At 40.9% G+C, this 15,346-nt stretch overlaps 1 protein-coding gene across 1 annotated transcript in view; it reads left to right on the plus strand.

The window, feature by feature from the left end:
• The first annotated feature begins 7,622 nt into the window (after window positions 1-7,622).
• The window catches only part of sti (citron rho-interacting kinase sticky), a 63,742-nt gene continuing 56,018 nt past the window's right edge, over window positions 7,623-15,346 (plus strand). The window contains exons 1-4 of the mRNA XM_076181231.1: window positions 7,623-7,708; window positions 12,071-12,306; window positions 13,561-13,736; window positions 15,000-15,080. Coding sequence (XP_076037346.1) covers window positions 12,084-12,306; window positions 13,561-13,736; window positions 15,000-15,080 — 480 coding nt within the window. The 5' untranslated portion in view covers window positions 7,623-7,708; window positions 12,071-12,083. The remainder of the gene's footprint in view (window positions 7,709-12,070; window positions 12,307-13,560; window positions 13,737-14,999; window positions 15,081-15,346) is intronic.

Raw genomic sequence — 15,346 nt, forward strand, 5'->3', positions numbered from 1 at the left:
TCTAACGGCTGCAAGATTTGAATTGTAAACTAGACTAACGCGACTCAAGTGAGTTCGTTTGGATAGGAACGATTTAGTTGTTGTTTTTTTATCTCCAAATATCAAATCACCTTTGCGTCATATATTGAGAAGCTGAATGACGAATTAAGAGAAGCTAAACCTATACTAATGTTAGACAAATTGATGAGATGTTCTTGCGGAAGTCTAGAATAAAGTAACCGAAGTCGTTTTCATTCAAACGAAGCAGCAAAAGCAAAGAGCATGCGACCCTAGTGTGCCGCCACCTTAAAGCACCCTTTACGACGTGACTTGGTAATTCTGATTACAAAGATAAAATAGAAAAAAGTGAATAATGTTGAGAGAAACTTGTAAGGATGAGATAGGAATATCTGCCCAAGAAAAAGCAGAAATTTATGCCTTAGGTCAAAGTATGCCATGAGAACAAAGATGGCAATGAGACGGTAAAGGTTATTTCAATTAGGAACTACTAGTTGGATACACGAAGAAGAAGATAATTTTGCATTTGTTAAAAATATCAAGGCTAAGGATAAAGAAGAAAATTACGCCATAAAAAATCCTATAATTAGAAAATCAATATATGATTAAGGTGACACGTTCTATATTTTTCTGTGAAAAAATAATACATAAGATACTTACGGTGTCTTTCGATGTTGTAAGTGCCAATAAGCAGAACCGTAGAAGAGATACACAGACCTTCTGAACATCAGTGAAATTACACACAAGGAACTGAGGCCCCGAACCCTACCTACTAACAAACAACCTTCGACTTTATCATCACTGATACGGTCCCAACCTCTTCACCTCTTGGTCACAGCAAACACATCATCATCTGTAGACAACGGCACCTAGCACCTCAACCCCGCCCATTATGTACTCAAAATATCACTGATTGTTTGTCGTTACTGTATATCTATATTGCTGCTAACTCAATAAACCGAATATTATAATTAATCATTTCTGAATGGAGGACAAACGAAGAAAAGTGTATAGGCCCCTCAAACAAGAACTACGCAGATAGCAAACGTGTACACCTCCCTTGGGCATTTGGGTTGGGCTCCCCTCGCTGGCCGCGGGAGGAGGTAGTGATACACCCAGGGGTCGTGGGAGGAACCTCAAATCTTCGGGGAAGATACGATCTGAGTGGCCGAGGCGTCACTCAGATGTTTCCGCGCCGCTGGTGCCCGAGGCAGATCGCAGGGGCCGGGGCCGATGCGCCGCGCGGTGTGGTACCCCCAACAGCCTCCCCCCACCCCCTACTCCCCCTCCTCGGGAGTCCTCGAGGGGGAGTAGGGGGGCGGGTAGGGATCACAACTCCACCTATTGATGACTCACTGCATCATGACAAGAGCCATTAAAGGTCTTGGTGGAGACTGAAGTCTCTGGAATCAATACCGACTTCATATCAACATTTGTGGCATCGGTTCATCTAGACCAGGGGTGGGCAACCTTTGGCACGCGTGCAGAACCTGGTTGCACACTAATGGCCTCTTTTCCGGCACGCGAAACCCAGAGCCCATCATGAATAAATAACTAATAAATCCCCAACTTTTTTTATGACCACTGGTAACCGCATGCTGCGCTGGGGGCCCTCCTGGGAGGTGAAGGGAGGAGGTGAAGGAGGGAGGGAGGGAGGAGGGAGGGAGGGAGGGAGGGGGGCCCATACTCATATGTAGGCCTATAATCCTTTTACTCCATTGACACGCGTGAATCTTTAATATAAAAGATTTGGATAATCTTGGTACCCACATTCAAAAACGTTGATCACCCCTGACCTAGACTTTGCAATGAGGTCGCTTAGCGTATAGTTATAATGAATGATATAGATGATAAGGATTCAGTTTAACGCACGAAGTCCCTCTCTCAGGGACAGGACGGTCGTGGTATGCCCTGACTAAGAACTCACTCCACCGCCAGACAGACTCAAACCTACCCAAGAACAGAATCGCTAGACCACAAACCATGCTACTATTAATAATGACAATGAAACCAATACTAATTATCTCACAATAATAATACAATAAAAATAATATTAGTCATATTAGTGATAATAATAATAATGTTGGTGCATTGTGACAAGTTGATGAAGGTGGAAAAAGAAGTCACGGGTCTAGTTCCGAGTAACTGAGTATATTCCTGACAGGTTTCGTTCTATGCTTCTTCAGAGGAATAGAAGAAGCATAGAGCATAGAAGCATAGAGCGAAACCGGACAGGAATAAACTCAGAAACTTAGAACTAGACCCGTGACTTCTTTTTCCACCTTCATCAATAATAATAAGGATAAAGTGTCCGTCATGGAATTCATGACTCCTTGGAAACGTGTCATGTAAACAAACACTTGCTTCACATTTGTCTTCATTTCAAAGTACGTCAGTGCCTGGTTGGCGTCCTGTGTGGAACCGTAGTCAGCAGGATATTCCTGTTGTGGTACATTTACAGCGTTTTCATCATGGTAAATCTACGACCCAAAAGTAGCCTATGCACCTCCCACAACACCATTGAAAGTTGCTATCACAATGGGCGAATTTTCCTTCGACTGCTGGAGGTAATTTTCCTCTTACATATCAAATGACCTTCCATATATTTTTGTTGAGAGATAAAGATATTTTACCATAGTGATTTTAGGCAGACAAAGTTATGGAGGTAGGCGGTACCGCCGATTAATCGGAGGTTGGAGGAAAAATAGCTCAGTGTGATAATGTCCTAGAGACAGCCACTTTTTTCAGACGGAGACAGCCAGGAGAGATGCACCCCGTAGAAATTTATGTTGTGTTTGAAACTTTGCCGGTCGTCAAGTATACTAGCCTTTCTAAAAATAGAAACAAACATTTCTATGACGTCACATGCCGGAATAATTTCAGTATCAGTGCGCTGCGGGTCGTTACTCCAACTCATGGGCGGAGAGTTGTGTGTGTGTGTGCGTGTAAGGTCACAGCATTACCCATAGATCGGTCATATACGAGCTCTGAGCTCTCTCCCGGGAGGGAAATAGCTGTCGATCACAAGTCCAACACGTGATCCAAGACCATGGTGAATCACATGTTATTGCGCGGGAAAAACCCGTACGGATAATCGCCTTGGTACTTCCTTGTAATAAATTCCAAACTTATCGGTTATTTTGACGGGATCCGAGTTAATTCAACTTTTCAGAATGCCACCCACTAAATACTGCTGCCATGTATTATGTCTAAGTGATTCACATTATGAACATAGACATACATACCTACATACATGCATACGTACATGCATGCATACATACATACATATATACATACATACATACATATACATACATACATACTGTACATACAGACCTACATACATACTTACATACATACATATACTAATGGCTTCTCCCCCCTTACAAGGGAGGTAGCCAAAGTCAAAGGCATAAATCCACTCCCACCCATTTCATCCCCACCTACTCCACTTCCATTCACCACTCCACCCTTTCTCCCTCTCTCTTTTCTTGGCTCCTCCTGGGTGACGGGTCATTCCTGCATATCGCCCATTGCCCTTGGTCAGAAGCAATGCAGTAAGACACAGCACATTCACAGCAAGGCCGCGTCATTTAATCGAAGACCCCCCCCCTCTCCGTCCCCTCATGCAGAAATATTGAAGACGGGGAGAAAACCCTTCAGGCTGCATCAAAATATCCTTCACACACAACCACTTCCTCGCACTCGCCCATCCCCCACCCACTCCCTTCCATGCATCACAGTATCATCTGTACACAGCCATTCTCCACTCACCCCTATCATCTGTCTTCTCCTTTCTTCAATAGACACTCCCCTCTTTCCCAATACTCCTTTTACCCCATCCATCCATCTCATCTTTGGTCGCCCCCTCCTGTTCACTTCATCCGTTTCTGCCTTCCACACTTCTTTTACTAATATTTCTTCACTCATTCTTTCCATGAGTCCAAATCACCCCAAAATTCTTTCATCAGCTCCTTTTCCACCCCCCACTCTCCTCGTTTCTCACTCTATCCAACCTAATAACCTCTACTATACTTCTTAGGCATTTCATCTTACACACATTTAAACTTTTCCTCTCTTATGTTCCATGCTTCTGCCCCATACAGTTCTGTCGGCACAATCACTCTTTCATATAATCTCCTCTTAGCATCCATTCCCAAATGTCTATTTCTCATTACACTTTTTAATCCAACGAGGCATTTACTTGCTTCTCTCAATCTACACTCAATCTCTACTCTTCCCTTTCTTCTCACTGGCGACCCCAAGCATCTAGAGCTATCTACTTCCTCCAGTCTCTCTCCCTTAATACTCACTTCCAATTTGCTGCCATCATTCTCCCTTGTACATCTCACCACCTTACTTTAACCCACATTTATCTTCAACTTCCTCCTTTCGTACACCTTCTCAAACTCCGTCACCAACTTCCTTAATCCCTCCTCTGATCCTGCTACAAGTGCAGTGTCGTCAGCAAACAACAACTGGCTTATCTCCAATTTTTCTCAATTTTCCTTAACCATCTCTAATCCCTGACCCACTACCCTTGCATTTACCTCTCGCACCACCCCATCCATGTACACATTGAACATCTACGGCGGTATGACACATCGCTGTCACACTCCCACCGTTTACCTCAAACCACTTGCTCCCTCCATTTCTAATTCTAACTCAAGCTCTACTTCTCTCGTAAAAACACTCGAGCTGGGCGCGTTCCTTGGTGCGTTCCGCTTTAGCTTGTTCGCGGTTAGCGGTCCCAAACTATTAAAGCAATATAGGTGCTGGTATAGTATGTGGCCTACCTTCTGGATGTGGCCTACGAAATTTTTCTTTTGTATAGTATGTGGCCTACCGGACTTTTATTTCGGTATGAACCTGTCTCTTAAGCTTTAATAGTTTGGGACCACTAACCGCGGCCAAACTAAAGCAGAACGCACCGAGGAACGCGCCCAGCTCTGCTTTTTAGTCCTCGACACTCCAACCAATCCTTCAGGTGAATGATGGAATAACTGTCAATACCTTGAATGTCTAACTTGGCCCTAGGGACATCGTCCTCTAACAATAAAAAGTTTGGGAAAAGGTCACATTCCGACTGTGATTATTCATCAATGCATTGAGATTGTCGGCAACTGGTAGTTTATCCAACCGGCTTGCTATTACGTTAAACTTTTTTAAGTTACAGAATATAAATGTATAATGGATGAAAGTTAAAATATAACTCACGTAGAACATGTACATATATGCGTCTGCGGGCAATATGAAGTGGGTACCTTAATATAACCCTATATCGTTAACCATATATGTATAATATCTTTAATTTCTCCCCCCCCTACAAAAAATCCTGCAGACGCCCTTAATCAAAACGATTCAAATCGCCAGACATTTGTGAGAAAAAAGTCATTAAACCAACTACCTGACTGGGGAGGATTAAGTGGGGATTAGCAGGACCACTTAATAATGGGGTTTCATCCCAAGAAGTGTCACAACTTCTATGACTTCTAAGACTATCGCATATTTCGTCATGACGGCGGAAAACTGCAAGACAAATATGGCTTCCACGCATATACTCACCTTCTAAAGAGGTCGACAAACATGTCTGGCTTCCACAAATATTTGCATCTCTTCCTACTCATTATCACTTCAACATGGGATGCTATCTACATACGTTGTTTTAAATATAATCAATCTCATTCGGATTAGGGTAGGACACCATGATGGTGTCGAGTGTATCACAATACTTTAGGATTGAATGAAATGTCTCTGGGCCGTAGCGTTAGCTTGTTCATTCGACAAGGTGCCACACTAGAGACTATCATTCGACAAAGTGCCACACCAGAGACTACTAAATAAAATCAAAGCCCATGGCATAGGAGTCTAAGTGTTAGAATGGATTAGAGCTTGTATTAGTAAAAGAAAACAGCGGGTCACCATAAATGGAGTAAAATCTAGGTGGGGCAATGTTACTAGTGGTGTCCCCCAGGGCTCGGTTTTGGGTCCCTCGTTGTTCATTATGCACATAAACGACTTAGACGATGGGATAAATAGTGATGTTAGTAAGTTTGCGGACGACACTAAGATAGGATGCCTAATTAGGTCAGGAGACGACGCAGAGATTCTGCAGGATGATCTTAACAAATCGTTCATATGGTCGGTGAAATGGCAAATGAACTTCAACATCTCTAAGTGCAGCGTGTTAAACGTAGGGCTACACAAACCCCGAAAATAGATACAGCTTAGATAACACCCTTTTAGAGAAAACTGAGTGCCAGAGAGACTTGGAAGTTCTAGTGAATCCTGACCTTTAAATCAGGAAACAGTACATTAGCACCAGGAATAAAGCTAACAGAGCATTAGGTTTCATTGCGAGGACGGTAACGAATAGAAGTGCAGAGGTAATTATTAAACTCTATCTAGCGATAGTTAGACCCATCCTGGACTATGCGGTACAGTTTTGGTCTCCATCCTACAGAATGGACATCGTTTCACTAGAATCAGTACAGAAAAGAATGGCCAAAATGATACATGGACTCAGAAATTCGCCTTACGAAGAAAGGCTTAGGCACCTTAATTTACACTCTCTGGAAAGACGCAGAGTGCGGGGTGATCTAATAGAGGTATTCAAGTGGATCAAAGTCTTTAACAAGGGTGATGCAAACAAGGTTATCATATGAAAATAACAGGGCAGGACTCGCAGTAATGGTTATAAACTGGACAAATTTAGATTTAAGAAGGAAATAGGCAAGAATTGGTTTACTAATAGGGTGGTCGACGAATGGAATAAACTTGGTAACCATGTAGTAAGCGCTGAAACTATCATTTGTTTTAAGAAACGATTTGACAACTTTATAATTTTAGGGTGGGGATGACAGGTGGTGATGGTTACGGAGCTGCCTAGTGTAGGCCTTGTGGTCTCTTGCAGTCTCCTTCATTCTTATGTTCTTATATATACTAGGCTAATGCAATATCATGTTATTCGTTCCGTGGAAGGCAACCGTTTCTTCTATAGTTTTTCTTATCTCTGAATTTGAATTTCTTGTTGGATTTACAGGGTATCATTATCACTACCAGCATATAAACAGAGTCAACTTGAAAAGAGCATTCTAATTTGATCCTTTACTTACTTGTAGCGTAAATAAGTTTTCATTTTGATGTTTCTATACTTGGGCATTCACCATCTTTTGGATTTTCCATAACAGTAGCATATATATTTTGGATTTTGTTGTTGTCAGGGCTCTAGAACTTTTGACACAGGCATAATGAAAAAAAATTAAATTGATGAATTTTGAGGGCTATGATGCCACGTTTTCAAGCTTAGTTTGGTTTATTCATATTTATTATATCTCCTTCTCAACAAAACACAATCACAAAAAATAAGCAAAAGTGATTTAAAAATCTATTATCATCTTTGATGACAATAACAAACTTTAAGAAAAGATCGTATGAATAACAAAAATAGTAAAATATATATATCTATATGTTATAATCATAATATAATTAAGTTTTATAATAAAAAACTAACAAGTTAATAGTATAAAATATCTGCTAATATACTAGATACTATTTTTATATCATAAATATAGATATAAAATCACTATGTGCAACTGTTGATGCTCTCTCAACTGACCAATCACGGAGCTCGGCAGTGTATTTGGATGGTTTGAAAGAGTTAGCAAGACGATGCTGTAGTATCGGGTGTATAAATCAACTTTAGTAAAATGTAAGTAATGTGTACAAGGTTTTAGTTTGAATGAATATTAAAAGACTTGAACTTCCACACATATTCTGTTAATTTGATTTATAGTAGCAAAAAAGTACAACACATTAAATTTGAAACTAATAACAGGCTTAGCCAAAGTATATTACAGAGTGAGAGTAAGAGTTATAAGTGGCACTCAGAAAAAACTAAATCTCTTTAAAGACCTTTTGCGAAAGGGTGCCACTTAACTGAATAGAGTAGCCTGATGATAGCTAGGTTAAGAAGGTAAGTACTACCTGGTACGAGAGGAAATAGAAATACGTTGCTCTTGTAACTTTTTCAAAGTTTGCAGGAACCCACAGAGGGCCGCTCACGGTCGGGATGATTTGTGAGCGCAGGGCAGGATAATTAAGGGTTGGGACAGAATTTGGACTAGGAATGGGGTCAGGATAAGGTTTAAGGGTGGGATCAGAATCAGATTATCAGTGTTAGGACTGGGTCTGGGATTTGGATTGAGGAGAGTGAGTAGACAGTAGAGTAGTGATGGGTGATCCTATTTCTAAAGAGTGGGACTAACTACATGGAATGGGAGATGCTCCCTCTCCTGGATGCTGTGGGGGGGAAATGAGTATTTGGAATATATTGGTGTTTGTTTGGTATGTGTGGTGTTTTAGGTTGTGACTGAATCAAAACTAGTCCGTGTAATCATGAAATTCTTTCACCAAACATTATACTTTGTAAGTTTGTTAATAAACTAATGAGCAAGACATTTTGATGTTTGAATGAAATTGTATAGCACCCTTCCTAAGGAGGGTTGGTGAAACCCCACTGAACAATTGATGGATACTTAAGGAAGGGAGATTGAACATCTAATTAGAGTACCCCTTACAACGGAATGAAATTGGTGGCAACCATATTAAATCTGTTAGGATTTTTCAGTAATGTGATGTAGTAGGAAATAAGTAAAATTTGTATTTTTTTTTTTTTTAGAAGTACACCTATGCAATATAGCTGAAGATTATTAATTCCGTAAATTATAATACATCAATGTAATATACGTTTTTCTTGGCGGAAATCAATAACAAAAAAAACTTGCTAAAAGCAAATATGCAACAACCGAACACAGCTGCAAGCATAGCATTAAGATGTCATGTTGTTTGTCCAGTCCAGTCAATGTCAGTTAGATGATGGCTTTCATGTTGTGCACCAGGTGACATTAATAAGCTCTGATACAAAGACAATAGTGAATAGGGCTTCATTCAAGCTATGCAACAACTCTTTCTCCTCAGTCTCTGATTGAGTACTTAATCAGGCTGTTAGCATCTGTGACAACAACCCAGATGATCTTTAGAATTACAGGTACCGCATTACTAAATACAGCTTAGGTTACGAAGGTTAGGTTAGAATAGATGAATTTATCATCCTTTCATTTCTTCAACCTTGGCATCAAAAACAAACATTCACTTGCCGCAACTCCCTTCATCAGTAAATCGGTTTTAGCAACTATTTTGTTATAAATTTCTGCCAAGAAAAATGCATATTACAATGATGTACTATAATTTATAAACTTAGTTATTAATTTTCTATTGCTATATCACATAGGTGTGCACTTCTAAAGAATTACTGTAAAATTTAAATTTATAACCCACTTTCAGAAAAATTAAACCCGGAAGTGAAGTAATTCTTATATTTTGATCACAGTTAGTGGTTGAAATATAAGGATTACTTCACTTCTGAGTTTAATTTTTCTCTGAAAGTGGGTTAGGATATACTATACTTCAAAGGGCACGCGGGTTGGTGACCCCAGAAGGGGGAATGCCTGCGTGTCGGTATGGGTTGCAGTACATAGTAAGGGCTACAGGCGTGTGGAGGAAGGAGGGAAACCCACAAAGGGGGTTATGTTAGAAATTAGATGGTAGGGAAACTAGTATAAGGATCATGCCATGTGTACCCAAGGAGGGTTAGGGACTAACCCAGAAGCAACCACAAGAATGGGATTTTAATGGAAAAACAAGTAGATAAAGCACCTTTCCCAACCACAAGCTATCTAGTCGCCGCCAAGATGACCGAGCCCACGAGCTCCAAGGAGCCATTCAAGATGAACTCGGTGCTGACGGCTGAGAAGCGAGTACGCACAAAGGGGGCTGCAGAGGACCTTGAAGTCTGCAGCACACAAGAGGTAGTTTTCAGGTATAACATGTCCCCCAGGTCAGGCCAAGATGAAGACTCGGTTCTGCAAGGAGCCATGTTTAAATATGATTAGTGACATCCCTAGAGGGGGCTGGGGCTGCCGGCCAATACTGAAGAAGGCCCCGCCTCAGTGCAGATGAGGGAGGAGGTATGGGTGAGGCCAAAGGATAGGAAGTGCAAGTCACAGTGGACAAGAGGGATAGTAATGGAGTTGAATTCACGGAAAAATGTCTCTGTCAAGGGAGTGCCGTGGCATATCTTGGAACTTCGGCATGTGGTGAATGAAGAAGACAAAGATAAGTCACGGAGTGACAATGAATGAGGGGCGGTGTCGCAGAGACCCCGCTGTGACATGCATCCTCCAAGGTGGCTACAGGACTATGAAGGAGATGAAGAATAGGTTGATCTCGAGATCAAGGGGAGGTGTGGTGTGAATGTGGCGCAGATGGGGAAGAGCGGTTGTTACCCCGGGGGGGGGGCAGAGGGCATACGAGTTGGTGACCCCAGAAGGGGGAATATCTGTGCGTCGGTATGAGTTGCAGTGCATAGCAATGGCCATAGGTGTGTAGATGTGTGTGCGTGGAAGAATAGGGAAACCCACAAAGGTGGTTGTGTTAGAAGTTAGATGGTAGGGAAACTAGTATAAGGATTGTGCCGTGTGTATCCAAGGAGGGTTAGGGACTGACCCAGGAGCAACTACAGGAATGGAATTTCAATGGAAAAACAAGTAAGTAAAGCACCTTTCCCAACCACATATATAATAATCAACAAGTGGTTCTTTCATCTCTACAGAAGAAAAAATAAAAGGATAGGCCCAATCGTTTACTAAGGAGAGGTTAGATAAAGTACCTTACTGTGATCCGATTTTCAGTGGGGATGAAGAAAGTAAACTATCAAATATCAGCATTAGTAAGGTAGGGGTAGCCAAACAGATTGATAGATTTAAGGCTACAAAATCCCTGGGTCCAGATGAAATTTTTCTGAGAGTGCTTAAAGAGTAAATTTGAAGTCTGCGACCAGTTAACAGAAATATTTAATGAGTCTGTAGACACTGGTTTTGTGCCTATTACTTGGGGGCAGGTAAATGTTCCTGTTTTCAAAAAGGGAGATAAATAGTCTATATGCTACTACAGACCAATCAGTCTGACATGGTAAAATGCTTGAATCAATAATAATTAATAGACTCGGAGATCACATCAAGACATTTGCAGTGTGTTAAATGTAGGGCTACACAACCCCAAAAATAGACATATTTTAGATGACGTGTTTTTAGAGAAAACTGAGTGCGAGAGAGACTTGGGAGTTCTAGTGAGTCCTGACCTTAAATCCAGGAAACAGTGCATTAGTGCTAGGAATGAAGCTAACAGAGCCCTAGGTTTCATTGATAGGATGGTTACAAATAGAAGTGCAGAGGTAATTATCAAACTCTAGTGTTAGACCTATCCTTGACTGTGGTTCAGTTTTGGTCTCCATCTTATGGAATGGACATCGATTCACTAGAATCAGTTCAGAGGAGAATGACCAAAATGATACATGGACTCAGAAATTTACCTTACGAAGCAAGGCTTAGACACCTTATCTTACACTGTTTGGAAAGACAGAGTGGGGTGATCTAATAGAGGTGTTTAACTGGATCAAAGGCTTTAACAAGAGTGACACAAACAAGGTCATCATATTAAGACAACAGGGCAGGACTCACAGTAATGGATTTAAATCGGACAAAATTAGATTTAAGAAGGAAATAGGAAAGAATTGGTTTACTAGTAGGAGGGTCAACAAATGGAATAGAGTTAGCAACCATGTAGTGAGCACTGGCTCTATCAGTTGTTTTAAGAAACGGTTAGACATGGAACTGCTTAGTGTAGGCCTTATGGTCTCTTGCAGTCTCCTTCATTCTCATGTTCTTATGTTAACAATTCCTCCATTGTTGACATCCCAAGGAGATATTTTGATACTGGGCTGAGTCAGGTTTACACTGTGTGAAGGTATATGCTTTCAGTGGAAGAGCCAAAGTATTTGATAACATTTTCATTCATATATTTTCATGTTCTTATGTTAACAATTCCTCCTTTGTTGACATCCCAAGGAGACATTTTAATACTGGGCTGAGTCAGGTTTACACTGTGTGAAGGTAGATGCTTTCAGTGGAAGATCCAAAGTATTTGATAACATTTTGCATTCATATATTTTCAGATAAAGAGAAACCATGGTTGAACCATCTACAGAACCTATTGTAAAACGCATTAGGAACCTGAATAACATCCTCAATGCCTCTGGGCTAGATCCAGCCACAGCAAAAGGAGATGCATCAGTAAGCCGCATACTTATAAGCAATGAGGGACTGCTCGATACGCTCTTCCTTCTGTATGAGGAATGCAATAATGATCACCTGAAAAAGGACAAAGTCATTGCTGGCTTTGTTGATAAATGTAAGTACTAGTATGTTGGTCAAGTCTTGGGTTATATGTCAAGTTTACTGTTCTCAGCAGTGCAAATGATATGTGTGTGTGGGTTGTATATATGTGTATTTACCTAGTTGTATCTTACGGGAAGGGGTGCTATGCTCATGGTGTCGTGTCTCTGTATCTCACAGTATCTAAATTATTCTTAAATTCGTGTATGGTTTTTGCATATCCTCTCATTTCATCCAGTTTGTTCCATACATCCACCACCGTGGAAAAAGCTGTTTGTTTTGAGGTCTCTTCTATAACTGTCCTTTTTGAGTTTTCTTCCATGTCCTCTTGTATTTCTCGTACCCCAATTTAGTAAATCCTCTTATCAAGGACTTCCATATCTTTTATGATTCTATAGATGGTCAATAAGTCTCCTCTTTCTCTTCTTTGTTCCAGGGTAGGTAACTCTAGTTTTGACAATCTCTCTTCATATGACAGTTCTGAAAGTGTGGGGGCTATCTTTGTAGTTGCTCTTTGGATTCTTTCAATTTTCCTTATATTCTTTTTGGTACTGGGTGACCATAGTGTTGCTGTATACTCCAGTTTTGGTCTTATCCTTCTGACTAGTATTTTCTTCACTATTTCTTTCTCCAAATAAGTAAATGCCACTTTTATTGACCTCAGCAAATGAAAATGCATGTGAACAAGTTGTGGAAGGAGTGAACATGAAGGGGATGGATGGATGGGATAAAAGGGGCATTGGGAAAGAGAAGAATGTCTGTTGAGGAAAGAAGGGAGAAGACAAAAGATAGGGGTGAGTGGAGAATGGTTGTGTATGGATGATGCTGTGATGCATGGAAGGGAGTGGGTGGGGGATGAGGGGAAGGTGAGAGAGTAAGTGTGAATGATATTTTGATGCAGTCCAAAGAGGTTTCTCCCTGTCTTCACTTTTTCTGCATGAAGGGACAGAGAGAGGGGGTCGCTGATTAAATGAAGTGGCTTTGTTGAGGATGTGCTATATCTTACTACATTGCTTCTTATCCAGGGCAGTGGGGGAAGAAGCAGTGATGATGTGTCATCCAGGAAGAGCCAAGAAAAGATTGAGGGAGTGGTGGTGAATAGGAGTGGACTATGTGGGGATGAATTGGGTGGGAGTGGATTTATGTCTTCGACTTTGGCTACCAGTTAGTTTTCTATTTATTAAATAGAGAATACACTCCTCTTCCTCTTGAAAAATTTAGAGGACAGACAAGAGCAGCCATATATGTTTTTATATATTTTTTTTCACAGTTCGAGCAACAATTCATGAACTAAGAAAGTTGAGGATCAGCCTGAATGACTTTGAACAGAAGAAAGTCATTGGTAAGGGGCATTTTGGGATTGTTCAGGTTGTCCGAGAGAAGCAGTCGGAGAAAGTTTTTGCTCTGAAATCTATCAGGAAGTCTGACACCCTCTCACAAGAACTTGTAAGTATTTATTTTGTATTGTCAGTGACCCATAGCTTTGATGCTTAGAAGTTGTTCTGTGCACAGTGATACAAGGGCTTAGAAATTTAACATGTGAAGACAGGCTTAGGCATGTTAAATTACACTGGAAAGATGAGGAGTGTGGGGTGATCTAATAGAGGTATTCAAATGGGTCAAAGGCTTGAACAATGGTGATACAGGTAAAGTTATCATAATAAGAGAGCAGGGCAGGACTCACAGTAATGTATTTAAATTGGACAATTTTAGGTTTTACCCTGTCCATACGATGATGACTACATAGGCATCATGAGGCACAAGTGGGTATATGAAGATGCTGGTGTCGGAATCTTGATTATATTTATTTTGTAGCTAAGTGACCCCCATCATCTGTGAACTAACCTGATCATATTTTCTCTGGTTACAGCGAGTCCTCGTTATATGGTACATATGTGTTCCTGAAAACCTTACTGCAAATTGAAATTACCATATACCGAACCCAAGTTTCGACTTATGGCAGACATACCTTCTCCCTGCTCTTTCCTCTTCAGAATATCTAATTTTGCTTCCAAAACACGAGTTGATACCATATCTGTGAATTTTTCTTACTGTAAATAGAATCGAGGGTAGTAATTACCAAATACCGTAACTGTGCATTTACTGGATAAAGAATTACCGTATAAGGAGGACACACTGTACTAGGAAGCTTGCTGGCTGAGCGGGTTAGGGCATCATTACTTGCAGCGAAGGTCGAGGGGATGGCAGTTCGAACCCTGCCACTGGCCAAGGGCATGGTTCATTAAAATCCATGCTACAAAGTCCTCTGTGAGGGGAACTGTCCTAGCCTTCTTATAGGGGGGAATTTGTGATGTGAAACCACATCATTAATATTCAGAGGGAAAGAGAATGAGTGATACAGCTGTGACTATATTTTATAATGTGAGTATTGTGATACATCATCGTACATTAGGCAGCTGATGCTGCCTACGAGAATTTGACTCATATTGAAGAGCTTAAGAAGGAAATAGCCAAGAATTGGTTAACCAACAGAGTGGTTAATGAATGGAATAGACTTAGTAACCATGTAGCAAGTGCTGAAACAATTGGTTGTTTTAAGGGAAAATAAATTTATGGATAGGGATGAGAAGTGGTAAGGGACATGGAACTACCTAGTATAGGTCTTATGTTCTCTTGCAGTCTCCTCCATTCTTATGTGTATTGGCATGTTTGGAACTTTAAGATGCCAACTGGTATTTTTCTTTTCAGGTTGCCTTTTATGAAGAGGAGAGGGACATTATGGCCAAGGCAGTGTCTCCATGGATCACAAAACTTCAGTATGCTTTTCAGGTGCTCAAACATAATTTTTTGTTCATTTTGTTCAGTTTGGAGCTGGTAAATGAGAGTGGAAGAAAGTGGGAGTTGTTTGTGGATGATACTGTGATCACAGCTTAGTCAGAGGGACTGAGGCAGTTAGTAAATATAGGTTAAAGTATGGTGAGATGTACAAGGGGAGAGGGTGGCAGTAAGTTGGAAGTGAGTATGAATAGAGAGGCTGGAGGAAGTGAAGAACTAAGGGTCATATTTAGCGGGGACTGGGTGAGTTGGCTTGGGGT

Source organism: Oratosquilla oratoria, chromosome 3 (genome assembly GCF_046742065.1).
Source record: "Oratosquilla oratoria isolate Oo_2021 chromosome 3, ASM4674206v1, whole genome shotgun sequence".
NCBI classification, from domain to species: Eukaryota; Metazoa; Arthropoda; class Malacostraca; order Stomatopoda; family Squillidae; genus Oratosquilla; species Oratosquilla oratoria.